Source organism: Uranotaenia lowii, chromosome 1 (assembly GCF_029784155.1).
Source record: "Uranotaenia lowii strain MFRU-FL chromosome 1, ASM2978415v1, whole genome shotgun sequence".
Lineage (NCBI taxonomy): Eukaryota > Metazoa > Arthropoda > Insecta > Diptera > Culicidae > Uranotaenia > Uranotaenia lowii.
In genome coordinates, this window is record NC_073691.1 from 44,911,136 (window position 1) to 44,936,476 (window position 25,341).

Consider the following 25,341-nt stretch of genomic DNA (forward strand, 5'->3'; position numbering starts at 1 on the left):
TTTTTTCGAGATTTATTTTCCTTTGGGCGGTTTGTTTTTCGTCTCCAAGGTCGAGGCGTCACGACCTGACGTCGTTAGAAGATAGTAACTATGGCATAGCATACTGATCAGTGAGAATATTTTGGCGCGTATTTCTCAACCAAGCATATTTTCAATGCAAGTGGTGGCGATATGATGCCTTGATGTGATTTTTTTTGTTCTTGATTCCTAGCTCACATGGTTATGAATGACGCCAAGATGTGACTCAGGTTGACATTTTGCTGATCGAATAAAACATATAATGTTTGTTTTGCCAAAATCTGAAATTGTAAAGTCGGGCATCCATTTTTAGAGATTTTCTTTTCTTCGAGGGGTTTGTTTTTAGTCTGCATGGGCGAGGCGTCGCTAGCAAACGTTGTTACAAGATTATAGTAACCAAAGCATACTGTTCATTGATCGCTGGAAAAATTTAAAAATTAGGCGCCTATTTCTCAACCAAGAACCTATATTTCTTATGCACGTTGGGGCGATATGCAACCTTTATGTGTTTTTTCCTTACTTATTTGTACACAGCACATGGTAATAAATGACACCTAGATGTGACACGGATTGATATTTTATCGATCGAATCAAAACCATATAAACGATTTTAAATATTAAAACAATTTTTTATTCGTGTTAATTTAAGTAGTAAATTGTTGTCCAAAAGATATGAATTTGGTAATGATAAATATAAAATAATGTCACTTTTTGGACGTTTGAAAATAAGAAATTGGGAAGCTTTACATTCAATTTCGTATAATCTGATACGCCTAGACGCTGGACACATTAACTGAACGAGAGTCTATTCTTTGAAATAGATTAGATAGGATTGAAGTTTTTAAAGCCGAATGAACTTTTTGATTTTTTGCAAACGTAAGTTGAAGTTATCAATAAAATAATCTACTTTTCTATAACAAAAAGTGAGGATATGAATTTTCCGGAAGAATTTTCAATTAAGAAAGTAAACTAGAGCAAGTGCAAACTTTCAACTTTTACGAAAAGTGTATACATTAATTCTTCATCTAAAAATTGTTGGGCCCAAAAAAAACTATCTGATTAATTAAACTCAACTCTTTTTTTTAAATCATTCATCAAAAAACTGTTTACACGTTTACTGTTTGTTTACACACAATTCAAGTACGAACTTAACATGAAAAGTATGTTTTTGTTTAACATATTTTGGCTACATAGAAGAGACATTTGATTCACTTTTTGTTGAAAAGTTTTTTTGTGATTGATATTCCAGGGGCAGCAGATTTTTATGATGAACTTTTAATATGACCTAAAAGTGTTAAAAGTAATATAAATTCATGTAATTTATTTGGTGGAATAAGTGAAAACGCGTCATTTAGCAATGAAACATCTACAATTCAAGAATTTTATTTCCAAAATGGCCAGAAAAGATATCCCGAGTGTTGAGTCTGAAGCGGATATTCAAAATTATTATAAAGGTCTTTGTAAATCAAGGTCTTTTGGTTGAACAGCATTCAGTGAAATTGAAGTACCAAGCATTAATTTATTCCGAAGAAAACTTAGTATATATCAATGAAAGTTGATAAAACAGACAAACAAGAACAAGTATTAAATTAATTTTAAAGTCTTTTCACTGACGCATCTGAAAAAGACCTACGTGTTTTCACTTGCCTCAGTAAATGGGACAAATGTACACTTCGATATTTCTTTTTGTCAACATAACTAATATTTTTTTTGAAAATATGATTTTTTTCAGAAAATATGAAAGTTGAACTGTGGTGATATTCGTTTGCATTTGCCCCTATGTTTCATTTTTGAAATGAACTCACGATACCATCAAAGCCTGAACAGATTATTTCATTTCGATCTATTAAATGTTAAAAAAACTGCTTTTCAATTAAATGTTATTTATCTTAAAAATATTACTTAATCCTAAATGAAATCAAATGAACTAATTTGCATTTTTGCTTGAATAAAAAAAAAGGAATTTGCAGTATACAAAATCGTCAGATTTAATGCCATGACAAATGCTGTTTGGGAACATTTTAAGTTGAAATGTGAAAAGTCTATAACTGAAGTATCAGGTGAAACTTTTTGGAAATGATTTTGGTGAAAATATGGATTTAAATTCAAACTGCTTTGAAGCATGAGGATGATGAAGAAAAAGCTGTTTGAAAATGGTTAGTAAAAAATCTTTTCTTATGTGTTTCAATTATTCAGCTCCAAAGCTAAATGGGAGCTTAAAGCGCTGCGTTAGGCAAAATATTCGGAAAACACTTCAAAATTTTCCAAAGATTCATAAGCAATATATTCCAATAAATGAGATACTTTTTATTTCGGTTTAAACCTTATTGTGAACTCGAACAAAACGGAATAAATCACTAAATGGAATACAGCAAATGGAACATACATATTATCAACATACAGTTACTAATGGAACAAGTAACAAAAAATTGGATTTTAAAAGACCCGTTGAGTTAAAATTCTATGGTTTAATTTTGATAGAATTAAGCGGGACGATTCGAGTAAAGGGAAAGAAGGGAAATGTTAAAAAAAACTAGGAAAAATTGAAAATGAACGCCAAGTTTAACATGGTAAGACGAAGTTTACCGGGTCTGCTAGTGAATATATAAATATCAGAAGATGATCAAATGGGAAGATGAGAAGATGAGAAGTTGAGAAGATGAGAAGATGATCAAATGGGAAGATGAGAAGAAGAGAAGGTGAGAAGATGAGAAGTTGAGAAGATGAGAAGATGAGAAGATGAGAAGATGAGATGATGAGAAGCTGAGAAGATGAGAAGATGAGAAGATGAGAAGATGAGAAGATGAATAGATGAGAAGATGAGAAGATGAGAAGATGAGAAGATGAGAAGATGAGAAGATGAGAAGATGAGAAGATGAGAAGATGAGAAGATGAGAAGATGAGAAGATGAGAAGATGAGAAGATGAGAAGATGAGAAGATGAGAAGATGAGAAGATGAGAAGATGAGAAGATGAGAAGATGAGAAGATGAGAAGATGAGAAGATGAGAAGATGAGAAGATGGAAAGATGAGAAGATGAGAAGATGAGAAGATGAGAAGACTTTTCGGTCATTTTCATGCTATGTTATGTATCTTTTTTGTCACGTTTGCAATTTATACCACATTTACATTGTTGTCATTTTGTGTCTTTTTTTAGTCATTTTTGTTACATTTTTTGTGCAGTTTTTGTGTCATTTTTGTGTTTATTTTTGTAATATTCTTGTTTCATGTTTGTGCTATTTCAGAGTAGTTTTGTTTTGTGATTTTATTGTATTTTTTGGAAGTTCAATCCTCACCCCCCCCCCCCCCCCCCCCTCTTCACCTGTCCATCTACACTTTTTCTTCTGCTCGTCTTTTTTAAAGGGATCCGCTCATTGCGTGTCTGAATGAAAATTTTGAAAAAAAAAACCGTCAACACGCTGCAGCATTCGATTACTCCGTCATGCAGCACTTCTGTTCATTTTTTTTTCCTAGTCTTCCCTATTTGTACGCCTCTCGAAGAATTACCCATAGGAGGGAGCTCACTCCTCTGGGTAGTTACGCATAACGACAATGCTGCTCCGCTAGTTAGGTCTTGTTCAACATGAACACCCAACTAACAATAATTGTCTGCATCGGGAATGAGCAGAATATTAAAAAGCTTCATTTCTGGTATGTATTCACTCTCGGGTTAGTTCATTTTGTTTTTGTTTTTTAGTTTTGTTTCTAGTTTGCCTCCACAACTTTCTTCTAGTCTAAAGATTATTAACAGCAAAAACGTGAGCATATAGGTTCGTTATTCAAATCTATTCCTTTTTGTACAACAAACTGCTGATTAACCCAGAGCCTCGTCTACAATGTATGTACATAGGAAAAGGTTAATTTTGAACAAAATGTAGACAGGCGATTATGAAGTTGTTCTTGAGTCTTGAAATGGAAAATGATCCATTGTTCAGCTGGTTATTAGTTTAATTTTTATTTTCTAACGTAGTTGTTGATTTTGTAAGGTCTTGTTAATTAGTTCCAAGAAGAAGAAATATTGACAAAAGTAAGATTCCAAAAACAACTTGTACTACTTTCGTATTTGAGAACCGTCATAAAAATAAAGTTTTGGCTTTAAAACCCGACACCTAATTCGTTTTCGCTTCTCTACGACAGAAGCCGACAAGAAAACGCAAATCCTACAAGCTTTGGGATAAGTTAGATAATGCAACCTTATACGGTAGACTATCGGAAAAAGAAATTAAGGAGGTGTGAGGAATAAATTAAAATTAAAATTTACACCCAGAAATTGTAACCTGTAACTCATTTCTTTTATAATTCTATTTTTTGTGTGGTCATTTTTATAACTTATGTGACATTTTTGTGTACTGTGCAATTTTTGAGTGTCACATTTAGTGTCACTTTTGAGGAATTTTGGTGTAATTTTCGTGCCATTTTTGGGTTTTTTTCATTTTTGTTCTTGTTAACTTTGTTTCACTTATGCCGTTTTTAACATTTTTGTGTCATTTCGATCTTTTCTGATATTTTTGCGTTATTTTTGCGTTTTTTTTCATGTCATTTTTGTGTCATTATTGTGTCATTATTGTGTCATTTTTGTATCATTTTTGTATCATTCTCTAATTGTAATTGTTGTGTCATTTTCGTGTTATTTCATGTAATTATTGTGACATTTTTTTGTCATTTTTTTCGATTTTTTTTACCTTCGTTTCATTTATGTCGTTTTTTGAAAATTTTGTGTCATTTCGATCTTTTTTGTCATTTCGCAAAATTTTTGTGTCATTTCAAGTCATTTTTGTGTCGTTTTTGTGTCATTATTTTGTCAATTATGTATCAATTTTGTGTCATTTTTGTATCATTTTTGTGTCATTGTTGTATCATTTTCGTGTTATTTTCGTGTAATTATTGTGACATTTTTGTGACATTATTGTGTCATTTTTTTTGTCATTTTTTTCGATTTTTTTTTACCTTTGTTTCATTAATGTCGTTTTTCAACAATTTCATGTCATTTCGATCTTTTTTTGTCATTTTGCGAAATTTTGTGTCATTTTTGTGTAATTGTTGTGACATTTTTGTGACATTTTTAATTCATTTTTTTGTCACTTTTGTTACCTTTTTCACGTATTCCGTTTTTAAACCTTTTTTCCATTTTTGAATAAGTTTTGTGTCATTCTAGTCATTTTTTTGCCGCTTTTGTGTAATTTTTTTGTCATTTTTGTATCATTTTCGTGTCATTTTTGTATTATTCTTGTGATATTTTAGTAACACTTTTGTGCCATTTTTTGGCATTTTTGTTACCTTTGTTTCACTAATGCCCATTTATGACATTTTTGTGTCATTTCGATCTTTTTTGCCATTTTTGCGAAGTTTTTGTGTCAATTTTAGACACAGTAGTCAATCTGTGTCAGTTTTGTGTCATTTTTTTATCATTTTTGTGCCATTTTTGTGTTATGCTTGTGACATTTTTGTGTAATTTTTTTGTCATTGTTTCAACTTTTTGTTACCTTTTTTCACTTATGCCGTTTTTTGACATTTTGTGTCATTTCGATCTTTTCTGCCATTTTTGTATATTTAATGTGTCAGTTTTAGAATTTTTTTTTTACATTTTTGAGTCATTTTCGTGTCATTTTTGTGTCATTTTTGTATCATTTTCTAGTCATTTTTGTGTTATTCTTGTGACATTTTAGTGACATTTTGGTTTCATTTTTGTTTCAGTTTTTTGTTATCTTTTTTTCGCTTGTGTCGTTTTTTTTTGTCATTTCGATCTTTTTGCGATTTGTGTGCAAGTTTGGTGTCATTTTAAGCCATTTTTTTGTCATTTTTGGCCATTTTTGTGTCGTTTTTGTGTCGTTTTTGTATCATTTTCCTGACATTTTTGTGTTATTTTTGTGACATTTTTGTATCATTTGTTTGATGTTTTTGATTTAATTTTTGGATACCTTTGTTTCACTTATGCCGTTTTTCGACATATTGTGCCATTTCAATCTTATTTTAGTATAGTTTTTGTGTCATTTTTGTGTAAATTTTGTGTTACTTTTTTGTCATTTTTGTATCAATATGTGTCATTTTGTGTGTCATTTTTGTATCATTTTCGTATCATTTTTGTGTTATTTTTGTGTTATTCTTGTGACATTTTTGTGTCATTCTATTTTTTCATTTCGTAAGTTTTGTGTCATTTTTAGTAATCTTTGTGTCGTTTTATGTCATTTTTGTGTCATTTTTGGGTCATTTTTGTATCATGTTCGAGTCATTTTTGTGTTATTCTTGTGACATTTTAGTGAAATTTTCATGCCGTTTTTTTTTATTATTTTTTAGTTATTTTTATTTCATTTATACCGCGTTTTCTTAAATTTTTGTGTCATTTCAATCTTTTTCGTCATTTACGCTTGATTTTTTATCAGTTTTGATTATTTTTTTGTCATTATTGTGTCATTTTTGTGTCATTTGGTGTCATTTTTTGTCGTTTTTGTTTTATTTTTTTGTTACCTTTGTTTCACTTATACCGTTTCTGGACATTTTTGTGCCATTTCTTTTTTTGCCATTTTTGCGAAATTTTTGTGTCAATTTTAGTTATTTTTGGGAAATTTCGTGTCATTTTAAGTCATTATTGTGTCATTTTTGTATCATTTTTTATCAATATTGTATAATTTTTGTGTCATTTCTATGTTAATCTTATGCCGTGATCTTTTTATGTCATTTCGTTTTTTTTGCCGTTTTTGGATAATTCTGTATCATTTTTGTGGCATTATTGAACCATTTTCGCGTGATTTTTATGTTATTCTTGTGACATTTTTGTTTCATTTTGTGTCATTTTTGTTTCAAATTTTTGGTACCTTTGTTTCACTTAAGCGTTTTTGACAATTTTAGGTCTCTTCGATCTTTTTTGCCAATTTTGCAAAAGTTGTGTGTCATTTTTGTGACGTTTTTGTACATTTTTGTTACGTTTTTGAACATTTTTGTGTCATTATTGTATCATTTTTGTGTCATTTCTGTGTTAATCTTGTGAAATTTTAGTATTATTTTTGTGTCATTTTTTGGTCATTTTTGTTCCAATTTTTTGTTACCTTTGTTTCACTTTTGCTGTTTTTTTACATGTTCGTCTTATTTCGACCCTTTTTGCCATTATTGCTTTTTTTTTTTGTCATTGTTAGGCATTTTCGTGTCATTTTTGTATAAGTTTTGTATCATTTTTGTGTTATTTTTGTGGCATTTTTTTGACATTCGTGTGTCATTTTTTATGTCATTTTTGTTTCAGTTTTTTGATACCTTTGTTTCACTTATGTCGTTTTTTAACATTTTTGTGTCATGTCAATCTTTTAGCAATTTATGTATAGTTTTGGTGTTATTTTTAGGCATTTTTTTTGTCATTTTTGCATCGCTTTGTGTCATTTTTGTATCATTTTTGTGTCATTTTCGAATCATTTTTATGTCATTTTTGTCTTATTCTAGTGACATTTTTGTGTCATGTTTTTGTCATTTTTGTTTCCATTTTTTGTTAATTTTGTTTCATTTATGCCGTTTTTGTGACATTTTTGTGTCATTTTTAGTCACTTTCGTGTCATTATTGTGTCATTTTTGTATCATTTTTGTATCAGTTTCTGGTCATTTTTGTATCATTTTCGTGTCATTTTCGTATCATTTGTGTTTTTCTTGTGTCATTTTTTTTTTCAATTTTTTGTTACTTTTGTTTCATTTATGCCGTTTTTTAACATTTTTGTGCCATTTTTGTATCATTTTGTTATATTTTTCGGGTAATTGTTTTGACATTTTTGAGACATTTTTGTAACATTTTCGTGACATTTTTGCGTCAATTTTGTATCTGGCTCGTGTCATTTTTTTTCCTTTCGTGTCGTTTATGCAATTTTGCCGATAGTTTTTATTTTATTAAATTTTTATGTAAGTTTTTTATCATTTTTGATGATTTTGTGTCTTTTTATCCTCAATTTTTGTCGTTTTTGATCCAATTCTGTGTCAGTTTTGTGGATTTTTGTGTGATTTTTTTGTCTTTTTTTAAGTTAACTTTGTGCAGTTTTTGAGCCACTTTTGTATCATTTGTGTGTAATTTTTTAGTGTCATTTCGGCCATTTTTGTGGCATTTTGGTGTCATTTATGTGCCGTTTTTTATTTATTTATTTTTTTTCATTTAGGTTTTTTCGTTCCTGTCTGTCATTCTTGTCTTTTTCATATTTGTACCTTTTTGTGATGTTTTTCGTACTTTTTAAATTACCTTTCGAAAACTTTTTGGGCAATTTTTGTATAGGTTTTGATGTTGTTTTTTGTATAATTTTCGTTTTATTTTGTTTCATATTGATAATTTTGTCAATCTAGCCATTTCAATATATTTTTTTAATTTGTCCTTTTTATTTTTGTACCGCTTTTAAATCTTTTTTTGTTTTTTTTCTATCGTATTCTGGAATTTTTGTGTCACGTTTGTGTCATTTTTTGTCATTGTCATGCTATTTATTTAACATGTCTGTGTATTTTTTTTCTCATTTTTGTGTCGTTTATAAAATCTATTTTGATTTTTTGTTATTTTGTTTCATTTTGCGTCGTTTAATTTCTTCCATTTTTATTTGTAATCTTTTGTGTACTGTTGTGCAGCTTTTTATGTTCTTATTTTGTGTCAGTTTTGTGCGATTTATGTGTCTTTTTGTGTCATTTTTGTGTATTTATAACGTTTTTTTGATATTTTATGTCATATTCGTGTCGATTTAGTCTTTTTGGTTCTTCATGTAGTTGTTACCATTTTTTCTCATTTTTGTGCAACTTTTTTTTGGCATTTTAGTGCCATTCTTATCGTTTATTCATTTTTGTCCTGTTTGGTCTGTTTTTGTCAATTTTTTTTTGTTAGATTTTCTCGCTTTTTCGGTCATTTTTGTATTATTTATTTCGGTTATGTTGATAAAATCGGCCCTTTTTCGTCATTTTTCATTTTTTATTCTTTTCCATTTTTGTGCAAATTTTTTATCATTTTTGTTTTGATTTTGTGTCTTTTTATTCTCAATTTTTGTCATTTTCGTTTCAATTATGTGTCAGTTCTGTGGCAATATTGTGTGAATTTTTTGTAATTTTAGTACCGGTTATGTTATGCTTTTTGGCAACTTGGTCATTTTTGTGGTTTATGCCATTTATTTTTTCTATTTGTCATTCTTGAGTCATTTTTTTCCACTTTTAAGCCGTTTTTGTGACATATTTATGACATTTTTGTGACATTTATGTGACTTTTTAAAGTCATTTTTGTGCAGTTTTCGTGCAACTTTTTAGTGTCATTTCGGCCATTTTTGTGTCTTTTTCGTGTCGTTTCTGTGCCATTTTTTATTTTTTATTTCATTCAGGTCATTTCGTTCCTGTTAGGCATTCTTAGCCTTTTCATACATTTTTTTTAAATTTTAACCGTTTTTTAATTTTTGTATCACTTTCAAGTCATTTTTGTGTCATTTTTCTATATATTTTTTTTAATTTTAATGTCGTTTTCGCGTCAGCTTAGTGTCGTTTATTATATTTATGTTATTTTGTTTCTTTCTGCGTCATTGAAATTGTACTTTTGCCAGTTTTCTTTATTAGATTTTTTATTGTTTTCGTGTACTGTTGTGTAGCTTTTGATTTTTTTTCTATCTTGTGCCAGTTTTGTGCCATTCATGTGTCTTTTTGTGTCATTTTTGTGTTGTTATAACGTAATCTTTTTAATATTTTATGTCATATTCGTGTAAATATAGGGTTTTTGGTCATATTGATTCTTTTTGTATTTTTTGCGATTTTTTTTTCATTTTTGTGCAATTTTTTGACATTTTTGTGCCATTCTTTTCATTTGTTCATTTTGGTCCTGATTGGTCTTTTTTACCATTTTTTTAGTCATTTGTATTATTTATTTTGGTTTTGTAGGTCCATTTGCTCCCTTTTTTTCTTTTTTATATTCAATTCTGTTTTTTTTTTGTATCATGTATCTATCATTTTTGAGTCATTTTGATCATTTTTGTGTTATTTTTGTACTATTTTAGGTTTTTGTGCAATTTTTGTCATCTCTTTTTTCATGTCATTTTGTGTCATTTTTCAGTCATTTTGTGTTAGTTTTTTGGTTTTGTACCATTTTATTTTCATTTGTGTTCTGTGTTATTTTGAGTAATTTTTTTAACATTTTCATGTAACTTTTGCGTCAATTATGTGTCATCTTCATGCCATATTGTGCCATTTTGTGCTATATTTTGATCTAAGTAAAAAAATTGTTTTTTGTTCTAAGTAAAAATTGTTTTTCTTAAAATGTAAAGTCGTTTTTTGTCGGTTTTGCATTATTTTTCTTCTATTTTTATGTCTTTTTCAATTCGTTTTCGTGCCATTTTTGCGTCTTTTTATGTCAATTTTTTTATTGTTTTTGTATCATTTTGTATTATCTATATTTGTGTCGTTTTTGTGTCATTTTTGTGTTTTTTGTGTAATTTTCGTTTCATGTTTTGGCATTTTTATCATTGTGTCAGTAGTGTGTTACTTTTGTATCATTACTTGAGTTATTCTTGTTTAATATTTGTGTGATTTTGGTTTCATATATGTGTCATATTTGAGCCATGTTCGTGCCATTTTTGTGCAATCTCCGAATCATTTTTTTGTAATTTCGAGGTTGTTTTGTCAATTTTGTAATTTTAGTCAGCTTTGCCATTCAAAGCAAAGCATTTTTTTTTAAGTTTCATCTACACTTTGAATGTTCTGCGTAACTTTGAGTGTACAATCATCGGTGATCGCTGCAAAAATCATAAAGGAAGAACCACATCTACTTGAGCGAAAAAAAACAGTAGGTACACCAAAAGCGGAAGGAAAGCAAAAAAAACCGGGGGTCCGATCAAGACGAAAAGTCGTCGGTTCCCACGGATTGTAATTAAATAATAATGCATTCAAGTTATATCAAGACCTCTTCTCCCTCGCACAACCCTTTCGCTTTTTTACTTCGTCTTCCGATGCTCATACATACTTATATTGCCTCGGCTCATACCAAGGCAACACTTTGTTGAAGAAATGGATGCATGACTTTGGCTTCCACATCGGCTTGATGGCCGGTCACAAGACCGCAAAATCGATGTGAAACCCCCTTCGCTTTTTGGTCCCACCGTTGATACAACCTTACTCCTCCACTTGGCTCATTTTTTTTTCTCTCCTTCATCCAACTTTGGCCCCTTCAAGAACCCATTTCATTCGATCAGGTCTTTTAAAACGTGTGTTATAGGTAGTGTGTTTCGTTTTTCCTTCCTTCATGTCAGCCCCCTTTGAAGCCACTTGTTTGCTCGTACTACTTACAAATGCATCTGTGAGCATTAAGACCTCCACAAAAAGTCGTCGGCTTAGTCATCGAGAAGAGGAAGAAAAAAATCAGCGCTTTCCCTCAAATGAAGAATCACTCTGTGTCGACAAGTGTAAGAAGTCTGTGTGAATGGAGCAAAAAAAAAACACACCCGCAGTCGCATTTGATCCTGATCTAATTCCTCTCGGGGGCTAGCTCTAATTGTACCCGAAGACGACAACGAAAAAAAACTACACAAGAACTTAGCCTACAGAGAGCCCCACGAAAAAAATACACTGGTACAAAAAAACCACCCAACCGTATCAGGACAATGTTCTTTCTCAGGGGTGTCCGAATAAATAAATATTCATAAATTTTACGTTTCCTCTTCTCTAAGAAGTGGAACACTTGTACGTTTATACATGGCGACCGTGAAAAGACCCACTGGCGAAGAAAGCATCGAGTTTTTTTTGTTGCCGTCTTCCTTGTCAGACGGTCGTAGTTTCTTGCGCCGAGGAAATGGAACGCCTTGAAGAAAAAGTGCTATTTCAGGGTGCTATCAATCCAGAGGTAGCTGCTAGTTAGTAAGAAGTAGTAAGAGTTCTCGAAGAAAAGAACACGGAAGCGAAATTCTCACGGTCATATTCTTTGCACTTTGATCTGACTCTTTCTCTGACTCTTTCTCTGACTCTCGCACTTACCTTCTTTATGGCGTGAATGTAAGTAGTAACAGTGAGAACCCTTTCTTATGGTCAATATATGGGTTTTAATTTATGGCGATTATTACGCGACTCATAACGAAAATTAATCGCTCATATCGCAAACGTGGGGTTCAGAAAGGCCGGAGAAGTCAACAGGTTGGAATGGGAAAGTGATCGAGAAATTTTGGGAACTCTTCAATGAAATTTATAATCATTTGAAGAGCGAATAAATTACTTGAATAATCAAAATCATTGTGATATTCAATCGATCTCTTTCGAATCGGTGAAATGATCGGTGGCTATTCTCTCGATGTGCCTTTTTCTCATTTTCAAGCTGTTCAAGCAGTCCCTCGACTTTCATCCCTGTTAACCCTTGTCGCAAACTGCCCTCGCTTGAAATTCAGCTTGCTTAAAATTTTTATCGATATGTTCAGGCTGTCCTCTCAACTCGCCTTTTCAATTTCAAGCAGTCCTCTCAACTTGCTTGAAATTTTTATCTATATGTTCATGCTTTCTTCTCAACTCGCCTTTTTAATTTCAAGCTGTTCTATCAACTTGCTTGAAATTTTTGTAATCTGTCATCTCGACTCGCACTTCAGTTTTAGGCTGTTCTCTCAACTCGCTTTAATTCTTTATCGATGTGTTCAGGCTGTCCTCTCAACTCGCCTTTCAATTTCTAACTGTCCTCTCAACTCGCTTGGAATCTTTATTGATATGTTCAGGCTGTCATCTCAACTCACCTTCCAATTTCAAGCTGTTCTCTCAACTTGCGTGAAATCGTTATCGATATGTTCAGGCTGTCCTCTCAACTCGCTTGATATTTCTATTGATATGATCAACTCGCTTGAAATCTTATCGATATGTTCAGGCTGTCCTCTCAACTCGACTTCCAATTTAAAGCTGTTCTCTCAACTCGCTTGGAATCTTTATCGATATGTTCAGGCTGTCCTCTCAACTCGACTTCCAATTTCAAGCTGTTCTCTCAACTCACTTGGAATCTTTATCGATATGTTCAGGCTATCCTCTCAACTCACCTTCCAGCTCGCTTGATATTTCTATCGGTTTGTTCAGGCTGTCCTCTCAACTCGCCTTTTCAATTACAAGGTGTCCTCTCAACTCGCTTGAAATTTTTATATATATGTTCAGGCTGTCCTCTCAACTTGCCTTTCAATTTTAAACTGTCAAATTGCTTGAAATTTCTATCGATATTTTCAGGATGTCTTCTCAACTCACCTTTTCAATTTCAAGCTGTCCTCTCTGTGGTGGATATGAATACAAATAAGCAGTTAGATAGAAAATAAATTATAATATTCACATATCATTGAAATCTGTTAATCATGTATGCTTATAATCATAGAAAAAAAAACTAGTACTTTTTCTGTTCAATTAAATTAATATAGGTACTTAGAAGAACCACTTTTCATCACATACAATCACAAAAATGAAAAATAGGTACTTATCTTAAAGGTCCGAGCTCCGAATCAGTCTAGAGTACACTTGAAATCCAACAGTCCTCTAAAAGTACAACGGTTTTGGACCGGTCTGGGGGCGTTGTACCAGCCTCTTGATTTTTTTCACTTCCAACAACGCAAATCTTGGATACATCTTGCCTCCTCTTATTGATCAGATGACATCTTGAAATTATTTTTTCCATATTTAAAAGTTACAGAAAACTAACACTACTCGGTATTTTCCGATTTTTGTTTGAACCATGTTAAGGGGGGGGGTAGGGTCTTACACTTTCAAAAAATCGATTTTTTTATTTTTTTATTTTCTTATTGTAAAACATTTCAAGAATGTTGTGTCAAATTTTCAAGTCAATTGAAGCAAAACTGTAGAAGTTATAGGCCTTTATCTCCTCCTATCTAATACTGCAAGAAAGCAAGAGCAGAAACTTCAAACGCGTTTTTCTCGAAAGCACATTTTTAAAGTCCGTGGACATCGTCATTTGAAAACTACCTATCCGATTCTTTTCAAATTTGGAACATATTTTCTACATATAAAATACTAGACCCCAACGTTTTTCTTTTTTTGATTTTTTTACTTTGGGGAGGTTTTAGAGGTGAAAAATGGCGGATTTTTAAGTGAAAAATCGTAGTTTTTACTTCAAACAGCCACAAAAATTTCATAAAAATATTTTTAAGTTGAATAAAAACGTTGGGGTCCAGAAAAACATCTATTAAAAATATTTTGCTCTGATTTTTTGACTTCAGATGATTCTGTGCTGAGATACAGTGTCCACCGTGAAAAAAATCGTGAAAATGGTGTTTTTTTATACCAGTTAGACCCTACCCCCCCCCCTTAAACAACTCGACTTATTTTAAGCTAGAATACTTTTGCCATTGATCGCAGCAATCATAGCAATTCGTCAAAAGTTCTATTTGTGTCGACAAAAACTTATTATTGCTGGTAGCTCCACCCAATTGGCACACAAACCAAATTTTCTTCAGATTTAAAAAAATTTAAAATCATTACACTCAGAACTATACGAGAAACTTCATGAAATCTCAAACCTCAGATAGTCGCACATAAATTTTCATTGATTGTTTTCAACAGTTTCTTCATTAAAAATATTTCCACAACTGTTCCAACAACCGTTCAAGCTTTCACAGATGGATCCGACAAAAGCCAGTTTAGTATTGAATTGATTCATAAGAAAAATGATATTTGTATATACCAGTTATAATGTTCTTCATGTCAAACATTTCCATTTCAAAATCTCTTAGAAATAATCTAAGTCAAAATAAAAAAAACATGCTTTCAATCAGCTTATTAGCTTAGCTTAGCTTAGCTTGGTTGACTACTCACATCCACCTTAAACTATTCAATTCGAAATGCTTAATCAACATTTTTCTTTAGTATAAGTTTACCAATGTAAGTTTAAGTTATGTATCTATAAAATGTTTTCGTTAATTGGAAAATATCGTTATGAAAATAAATGAATTTCGAATTCCACGATCGCAGGCGTGGCTCAGTAAAACGAGTTCCAAATCGCCAATGGTTGCTACTCTGTGATTGGCCGAGGCCATCAGTTTTGTTCAGAGGTCAAATGAACGGAGGCTTGGATTGGCCGCACATTCACAATACTCAAACCCGATACTCTCTCTTTAAATATCAATAACGGCGCCGGCCACGTCCTTGTAGTCAATGGATAGGTTGGAAAAGGTAGAAAGGGATGAAAGTTCAATCTTGTGCTTTAGGGCCGATAGGTCACCTCTGCATCCTAGCAAAACAATTTTAGTTTGCAGGTGTGGGTTAAAGGATATGATCGGGAGACACTTTTGACAAGTGTGATCAAAATTATCAAGCCTATTCTTCTACTCCCCTTCTATTGCCTAGTTTAATTAGTTGATATTTTTTCCTGGAAATTATTCCCTATCTTAATCTTACAATAAGTCTCACTACTGAAAGTCGAAACAAAATTACCTTAGTTTGGTTCTATTTTAAAAAAAAATTCAGAACAATGTTCCGTTTGTTTGGATTACGTGCCGCTACTAAGCCTATCTTTTTATGACCAATCACCAATGTTACTATACCTAAAACTGCTTTGATTAAAAAATCAAAAACATTTGAACAAATGTGCTAAATTGATTGATTTCGTTACTTCTGAATACTTTTTTTTTGTCGACTTTTAAGTACAAAAAAAAAGATCAATGAATTTCAAAAATTTCACAAAAATAAAAATTAAATTGTTAGAATATTTTGTTGCTTTTGTGAGATAACGCTATCACATCAAAAGTTATTGATGATATTGAAATTCTAACATATTGTTAGGAAACTTTATGTAACCCTTAATGTAAGAAAGGTAAAGAACGCAAAAATTTTCTGTACTCATTTTCTTGTTGGACAGGCTATTCTCCTTACTTTCTATTTTAGTTTATTTTGTTTTCATTCGTAAATCTACGGCACTTGACATTCTTAAATATTTAATTCAAATAAATTTAATTTTATTTTGTTATATTTCTTATTAAAAATTATCTAAAAATAAGTTTTAAACTAATTATATAATTAATATGTAGTTAAATTATTATTTCATATTTACTTAAGCAAAATCAAAACTGATATTATAATCATCTTAGAGCGTACATTTCAAAAAAGAATGCTTAACATGAAAATAAATTACTAAATAATCTCAAATGTTGTTTAGTTTTTCTTCAGAATTTTCTCGATGTATTTTCATGCGCTTTTAAAATTTGTTCAGGCTTATATAAAATCAATGAATGGAAAATAAAAACATGAATTATACCTGTTCAAGTTGAGATTTTTTTTAACGTGAATCTGATAGGGTTTTTAAAATTTACTCCAAAAATTGTATTCAAGTTCCTATGGAAATTTCATCGAACTCGACTATCATACGAGTTTCTATGAAATCTGAACTTTATGAAGGGGTTTATCGAACTTCCGAACGGAATGTTTCCAGTCATCAAGTATCTACGCTGTCAAAACTTTGTAAATTCACTTTTTTTTTAAATAATTATAGAACATCATTTATAACTATGATGCCAAATTGTGATGCCAATTATGAATGCCAACAAATAATGCACAGTTTACACAATGTACTTATCTTTTAACCGTCCTAAAATTATTGAATAAGCTGCTCTCCAGTCTTTTTGAGTTGGTCCGGGAGGCGTAGCACCAGACTTTTTTAACCGCAGCTTCTCAAAAACTCTGATTAAAACACTTATTCCACCGATTCAAATGCAGAAAATTCACTTTCTCTATATAAAACACTTTTGGGAGAGTTCTTTTTCGGATTTCTTCGAAAATTTCCTTCTTGAAGAAAATTTTCGCGGACGGAGTGAAATAAAAACGCGTGCCGCTCACATAAAGCATCGCCTACTCCTCATAAAAAAACATGTTTTCAATCAGCTTATTTTAATGAAAATAAGACTAGCAAAAGGATGGTTTGCTAAACTAATGGCTCCAAGAACATGATAACGTTCCAATTAAACAGATACCCCATGATTTCTGCAAAGAATCGATTATTTAATAATTTCATAACAAAAGACATTTTTCTGTACCCAAAAATTGCACTAGGACACACAGCTCAAAATATAGACAGCTAATAAAAACAAAAAGCCATTTAAAAAATAAATTTTTTGTTTGAGTTTCAAGGTTTACGTACCTGCTATGTATATGCTTTTTTGAACATTGGCATTAATAACGAAAAAGGTTTGAACAGTTTGAACTAAATAAAATAAAATGAAGGTTACACATGCTCATTTTTTATAACTATTTATGGTTCTTTTATAACCATTTTATTGTTTTTGCTTCAAAACTTCGAATATGGTTTTTTTTAAACAATTTCATTAGACAATTTTCATCCGTTTTGATTATGCTCGAGCATTACCCAAAAAATGCTTGAAAAATTTGGCGCTTCTTCGCCGCCATTTTGTAAATGATTGATTCGGCAGCCGGGTGTGTTTTACGAGAAGAAAATTTTAATCGCTCTTTAATGCTTTAGAAATCAATATCATACGGCGGACATCTTCTTCTGAAGGTGAGTCTTCAATTATTTGCCAGGTGGTTGAAATTAAAACTAAATTGCAAATTGCATTTCCTCCACAATATGATGCTGAAATCTGGACGATCTCCTTTAATTCTGGTATGGACATTTTCCGTACCATCCGGAAAGCTGAATCGGGTTAGACTGAGTAAAAACCTGCTTGCGGTGGGTGTTTGTTTAAAGTGAATTTGCTGGAAAAGATAAGAAACACTCCGAAGCTGGCTCGACCCTACAGCTCTGACACTGCCTTATTTAGCCTGGATGGAGGTTATCATTCTCAGGTATGTGAATTTCAACCTCTTTTTGAAATAGATACCTGGATTTTCAATTAAAAAACTTTTGCAGGTTTACCGAAAAACCGTTCAACTTCGGTAGTTTTTTCCACTCATCTATTTGCATTGGATGGATTGAAGTGTTCCCGACGAATAACGTCTTCCGATGGAGAAAAGAATTTGATCGACAAGTTCCGTGTCTCGGTATAAAGACACGAAAGCGAAATATTCGATTCAAACCCCTGGATTCCTAAAAATCATGAGTTTTAAACCTCAGATGCAACTGCAACAAAAGATAAACATTTTCGTAAATAGCCCTCCAAAATTCAAATAAGGTTTAAATAATAACCATTTTCAACATCTCTGCCCTTGTTTGCTATGTTTGAGAAAAACCTTATTCCACCTTAAACAGGAGAAGTCATTTTATGGGTTCTCACCAGAGATGAAAATGTGCCTGATTTTTCGAGGCTCTGCCTGACAAGCCATTGAAATTCCCTGTTTTTTTTTTTTAAATATGCCTGATTTTGCCTGATTTTTTGCGAATGTGATGAAAAATGGGTAGTAGGGAACTGGATTAGGTACCATTGCTGAAGTTAAAAAGTTAAAATGTGTCTGAAACAAAGCAATCGAAAGATTCCCTTTAATACTTATTAAAAAAAGGAATCTTTCGATTGCTTTGATTCAGTAGAATTATTCAGCCAAGTAGACGCACAACACATATTAGAGTGAAAATGTGGTGTGATGACCAAAAATAGGTCAACACTTTAAGAGAAATTTCCGTTACTTTAACGTAGCCTGATTTTGCCTGATTTTTATTACATCAGCTCCCTGGTTTTTGAAAAAAAAAATGTTGGCAACCCTGCACAGTAAACGAATATTACCGAGTTCGGTAATTTTTTTTACCGAAATCCTAACATTTGTTAATCGTTAAACTGTTCGGTAATTTTTTCGGTAAAAAATAAACGAACATCGGTAAATGAAGAATCGATTAATCGATGTTCGTTTATTTTTTACCGAAAAAATTACCGAACAGTTTAACGATTTACACATGTTAGGATTTCGGTAAAAAAAATTACCGAACTCGGTAATTTTTGTTTACTGTGTGATTCTCACTGAAAAATCGCGGACCTAACGTGGTAGAGGTCAAAAATGATTATTATTGAGCCATAAATGGTTAATTAAACTCGAGCGTGCACCAAATGTCTCGACATTTTTTGTTCAAACAATGCTCTAGAAAAATTGCGTGAATATTCTTGAAATACACGAAATAGAAAGTTACGTTTACGCATTGTTCAATAAGAATTACATGAGTGATGCAAATATTCAAATTATTTGATATAAAACTAAATTTAAAAAAAAAAATATCTCAAATAACTCACCTGTACGGCACAATTCAGGAAGCAATTGTTCTGGCCCGGCGCATTCAGCAAACCCTTCGAAGAAGGACCAGGAACTCCGGTGCTCATCTGTTGAATCGGACTGGAAATTACGTTGCTCCGGGAGGGCGGAGTTCCCCCGCAGCCTCCGGACAAACCACTAGCACTACTATTGCCACCACTAATATGAAGAGCACTTCCACTTGAAACACCACCACTATTATTAACATTATTAATGTGAACTTCCGAACTTCCTGGAGCAGCATAGGGACTGCCCAGTTCAGCGACGGCCACCACATTCATCGTTGTTCCGGGTATCGTGTGGTGATGACGAACTCCTGCTCCTCCTCCTGAGCTCATGGGCGGACCACTCGAGCTACTGGACATTGTCTTTCAGTTAGTTTTGTTGCAAATTGGTTTCTAATGGTATCGCAGAGGGTCACATTTGTTTCTGTTCCACGGATCAACCAGCAATAAAGGGGGCGGGGCGTGAGAATCCGTGATGATCTGGAAGTATGAATTAAAATTTTGCATTATTTTATCTGCATCTCGACAATTATGAAACATGAATAAATGATGGGTGAATGAGTAGTATTTGAATAACATAACATTAGACTAATAAATGGCTGGCTGGATGAGCGTTTCCTAGAAAAAAATGATAGGAATCCTAGGGTCCGATTGTTTTAATCAAAGGTCTGGTTCAGACGGCGAACAAAAAGTAGCAACATTACATAAGCATTAACATAACTCTTAAGATATGTTAGGTGATACAAATGAAGATTTGCAGTTGTTGCAATTTTATGTTAGGTTAAACTAGGTGTAAACATAAAATGACGATAATATTTGTCTGGGTATCGAAACCAAATGTTTGTCTTTTTTATATAATTTTGATCGCTCAACAATAAACATTTAAAAAAAAAATAGACAGACAAACCAACCAAAGTTTTAAAGCAAAAAAAACAGTGGTACGAAAATCAAACAAAAGTGACAATTAAATAACACAGGTCTGCACAATTTACCTTTTTCCGTGATGTCGAGAGTTTCAGAGCTGATTTCGATTGATTTGAGAGCTTTGAATCAGCAAAAAATCTGAAAAAATATACCTGTTTTTGGAGTTCTAAAGAATGAATTTAAGATATTAAAATCAAAGGTTATAACCAATCATGACATTTCTATCCCCGAGTTGCTGTCCCGATCCGGTAAAATATGGGAATTTCAAGGAAATTTTTAACCAAAATTAAATTTTTCTATTTTACTCGACCCTGTTATGAATAAAGGATTATATTTCCTTGATTTTTCCAACGAATTATTACCAGAAGTTAGATGTTAAGGATGAAAGATCCCAGATAAGAATTCTTCCAAACCCAGCTTCAAACATTGCACAGTGTATCAGGACGGGAATTTAGCGAGACAAAATTAACAACGCAGAAACTATAAGATTTAGCAAACAGTGTCTTCGGCAAAGATGCTTATCAAATAATGTTTTCTGTGAAATTTCATCAAATAAAAATTCGCATGTTTTTGACTTGGGCAGCAAATTTCAATCTTGAAATATTTGTTAGTTATAAGACTTTTTCTTTCAAAAAGATGAATTTTTCAAATTGCCATATCTTAGATTGGGGTAAACAAAACAAATTAACAAAGACAACGTTGTGTGGTTCATCGTATATTTAATAGCCTTATGCATAAAAATAGTAAAATAAGCGATTTAGCCCTATTCCTTACAATTTTGGTTAAATTCATACAAACATGGTTAATATAAATTTCAAAAAAGGTAATTTTTCTTGGAAATACATTTAAACCATGTTTACATCAGTTCAAACTTAAAGTGTTACTTCAAGTTCAATTTCAAATGCCAGCAGCTTTTACACAGTAGATAGAACTCAAGTCTTGTCATGACATATTTGTTGTTGTTTAGTTGTTCACACACTAGAATACATACTATGTTATGACAGAGATTCGATCTCATAACCATGGGCATAGCAGACGTGAGTTCTATCCACATTGTCATAGCCTCTGGCAGTTGAAATCTAATTTGAAGCAACACTTTAAGTGTGAACGTTCATTTGAATAAATGAGAGGGTTCTCCTTTGAAGAGTCAGTCTAATGTGTTAATTTGAATTGTAAACTAACAAACTTTGGTTTCTTTCTCGAGTTAAAAAAATTAGGCATCTGGGATACCTTCAGAAATTGAAGATTTACATTCAAACCACATAACGCTGTCTTTGTTTATGTCTGGTTAAAAATTTAAGTAAATGTTTAAGATTGAATATTTTTCGTAAAAAATGATCTAAAAATTAACTTAAGTTCTGCACAATTTATGCAATAACACAAAAAAATTTATAATGAAACAAAAATTGAATTTCAAATTTGAATTTAAAGAATTTTTCACTTCAGTTTAGCAAAAAAATTATAAACAAAAATATCTTCGATGATCTTAAAATTTTAAAGAATCGGAGTGAAGAATGAAACAACCACACACATACACACACGGAAAGAGGAACATTAAGGTAAAGAAAGAAAGAAAGAAAGAAAGAAAGAAAGAAAGAAAGAAAGAAAGAAAGAAAGAAAGAAAGAAAGAAAGAAAGAAAGAAAGAAAGAAAGAAAGAAAGAAAGAAAGAAAGAAAGAAAGAAAGAAAGAAAGAAATAGCATTAATTAAGCAAACGTTTTTCGAAAAAAAATAACAAATAAATTGAAAACGGAAAAAGGAAGAAGAGCATAAAATAAAGAAAAGTAAAATATATAGAAAAAAAAATCATATTTGGACTTAAGTAAGTTTCAACAAAGCTTGATTCATAACATTAAGAGCAAAAACACTGAAAAGAGATTGAAAAATAAAATAATTTAGAAAAAGAACCAACAAGAAAATGTTAAAGGAAGAATGCAGACCCCGTTCGTTTTTGGCAACATTCGATTTTGGCAACATTCGATTTTGGCAACATCCGATTTTGGCACATGTGCCAAACTCGAACGGTTTTTAGAAGCGACTTTACCTTTTAGTTTTCTCTATAACAGGACCAACATAATTTGGACAAATACAAAAAAAACGTTTTTACGTTCAGAAATGGTGATAGAATACAACAACAAAAACAAAAGTTTTAAAAAAAAGTTATAAGGACTCAAAAATATGAAAAATTAAAAAAATCGAAAACAAATACAAAAAAAGACTAAAAATGACAAAATCAACTTAAAAATGATGAAGAATGGCAAAATGACTAAAAAATCTAAGATTATAAACAAAACAAAAATAAAGCAAAATGCATCAAAAACATGAGAAAAAAAACTTTAAAAATTTTAAAAATGATCGGAAATTGACTTAAAATAATGTTAATGATAATAAAAAGAGTTATTTTGTTAAAATTTGAGAAAAAAAAATTCAGAATAAAAACCGTTCGATTTTGGCAACATTCGATTTTAGCAACACAAAATGTTCGGTCATGTTGCCAAAAACGAACGGGGTCTGTATCAAGAAAAGAGGAAGCAATAATTAGAAAAAAAAAACAAGATGAAAATATGGATATTACAGGGAAAAATGAGCGCAGCAAGTAAAGCAAAGAACAATCCAGCGAAGGAAAAGAAAACAAAATTGCGTAACATTCTGAAACGGTAGAAGAAGCCCGAAGAAAATCGCAAAATAATAATTGAAAAAAATGTAGAAAAATGGCAAATTGAAAAAAGACATTTTGTTAACAATATTAAGAGATTAAAAAGGGAAAACGGAACAGTCAAAATTTCTCAAAATGTGCTCCAAGAGGGATCAAGAATTTAAAATGTTCAAAAAAAAATAAGTTGTCAAAATTGTCATAATTATCAAAATTGTCAAAATTGTCAAAATTGTCAAAATTGTCAAAATTGTCAAAATTGTCAAAATTGTCAAAATTGTCAAAATTGTCAAAATTGTCATAATTGTCAAAACTGTCAAAATTGTCAAAATTGTCAAAATTGTCAAAATTGTCAAAATTGTCAAAATTGTCAAAATTGTCAAAATTGTCAGAATTGTCAAAATTGTCAAAATTGCCAAAATTGTCAAAATTGCCAAAATTGTCAAAATTGTCAAAATTGTAAAAATTGTAAAAATTGTAAAAATTGTCAAAATTGTCAAAATTGTCAAAATTGTCAAAATTGTCAAAATTGTCAAAATTGTCAAAATTGTCAAAATTGTCAAAATTGTCAAAATTGTCAAAATTGTCAAAATTGTCAAAATTGTCAAAATTGTCAAAATTGTCAAAATTGTCAAAATTGTCAAAATTGTCAAAATTGTCAAAATTGTCAAAATTGTCAAAATTGTCAAAATTGTCAAAATTATCAAAATTGTCAAAATTGTCAAAATTGTCAAAATTGTCAAAATTGTCAAAATTGTCAAAATTGTCAAAATTGTCAAAATTGTCAAAATTTTCAAAATTTTCAAAATTGTCAAAATTGTCAAAATTGTCAAAATTGTCAAAATTGTCAAAATTGTCAAAATTGTCAAAATTGTCAAAATTGTCAAAATTGTCAAAATTGTCAAAATTGTCGAAATTGTCAAAATTGTCAAAATTGTCAAAATTGTCAAAATTGTCAAAATTGTCAAAATTGTCAAAATTGTCAAAATTGTCAAAATTGTCAAAATTGTCAAAATTGTCAAAATTGTCAAAATTGTCAAAATTGTCAAAATTGTCAAAATTGTCAAAATTGTCAAAATTGTCAAAATTGTCAAAATTGTCAAAATTGTCAAAATTATCAAAATTATCAAAATTGTCCAAATTGTAAAAATTGTAAAAATTGTCAAAATTGTCAAAATTGTCAAAATTGTCAAAATTGTCAAAATTGTGAAAATTGTGAAAATTGTCAAAATTGTCAAAAAATTCAAAATTGTCGAAATTGTCAAAATTTTTAAAAATTGTCAAAATTGTCAAAATTGTCAAAATTGTCAAAATTGTCAAAATTGTCAAAATTGTCAAAATTGTCAAAATTGTCAAAATTGTCAAAATTGTCAAAATTGTCAAAATTGTCAAAATTGTCAAAATTGTCAAAATTGTCAAAATTGTCAAAATTATCAAATTGTCCAAATTGTAAAAATTGTCAAAATTGTCAAAATTGTCAAAATTATCAAAATTATCAAAATTATCAAAATTGTCCAAATTGTAAAAATTGTAAAAATTGTCAAAATTGTCAAAATTGTCAAAATTGTGAAAATTGTGAAAATTGTGAAAATTGTCAAAATTGTCAAAATTGTCAAAAAATTCAAAATTGTCGAAATTGTCAAAATTGTCAAAATTGTCAAAATTGTCAAAATTGTCAAAATTGTCAAAATTGTCAAAATTGTCAAAATTGTCAAAATTGTCAAAATTGTCAAAATTGTCAAAATTGTCAAAATTGTCAAAATTATCAAAATTATCAAAATTGTCCAAATTGTAAAAATTGTCAAAATTGTCAAAATTGTCAAAATTGTCAAAATTGTGAAAATTGTGAAAATTGTGAAAATTGTGAAAATTGTCAAAATTGTCAAAAAATTCAAAATTGTCGAAATTGTCAAAATTGTCAAAATTGTCAAAATTGTCAAAATTGTCAAAATTGTCAAAATTGTCAAAATTGTCAAAATTGTCAAAATTGTCAAAATTGTCAAAATTGTCAAAATTGTCAAAATTGTCAAAATTGTCAAAATTGTCAAAATTGTCAAAATTGTCAAAATTGTCAAAATTATCAAAATTGTCCAAATTGTAAAAATTGTAAAAATTATCAAAATTGTCAAAATTATCAAAATTATCAAAATTGTCCAAATTGTAAAAATTGTCAAAATTGTCAAAATTGTCAAAATTGTCAAAATTGTGGAAATTGTGAAAATTGTGAAAATTGTGAAAATTGTGAAAATTGTCAAAAAATTCAAAATTGTCGAAATTGTCAAAATTGTCAAAATTGTCAAAATTGTCAAAATTGTCAAAATTGTCAAAATTGTCAAAATTGTCAAAATTGTCAAAATTGTCAAAATTGTCAAAATTGTCAAAATTGTCAAAATTGTCAAAATTGTCAAAATTGTCAAAATTGTCAAAATTGTCAAAATTGTCAAAATTGTCAAAATTGTCAAAATTGTCAAAATTGTCAAAATTGTCAAAATTGTCAAAATTGTCAAAATTGTCGAAATTTATGAGTTTTCAAAGCTTCTTAATTCTCAAAATGATGAAAGCCTTTAATATTTTCGTGAATTCATGTTTCGAACACCATTGAAACACAAAAATAAAAACTT

The 25,341-nt window shown here is 30.7% G+C and overlaps 1 protein-coding gene across 1 annotated transcript in view; it reads right to left on the bottom strand.

Moving 5' to 3' along the window:
• Window positions 1-25,341, bottom strand: part of LOC129739130 (uncharacterized) — a 362,823-nt gene that overhangs the window by 233,269 nt on the left and 104,213 nt on the right. Inside the window, exon 3 of the mRNA XM_055730527.1 lies at window positions 19,121-19,624. Coding sequence (XP_055586502.1) covers window positions 19,121-19,504 — 384 coding nt within the window. The 5' untranslated portion in view covers window positions 19,505-19,624. The remainder of the gene's footprint in view (window positions 1-19,120; window positions 19,625-25,341) is intronic.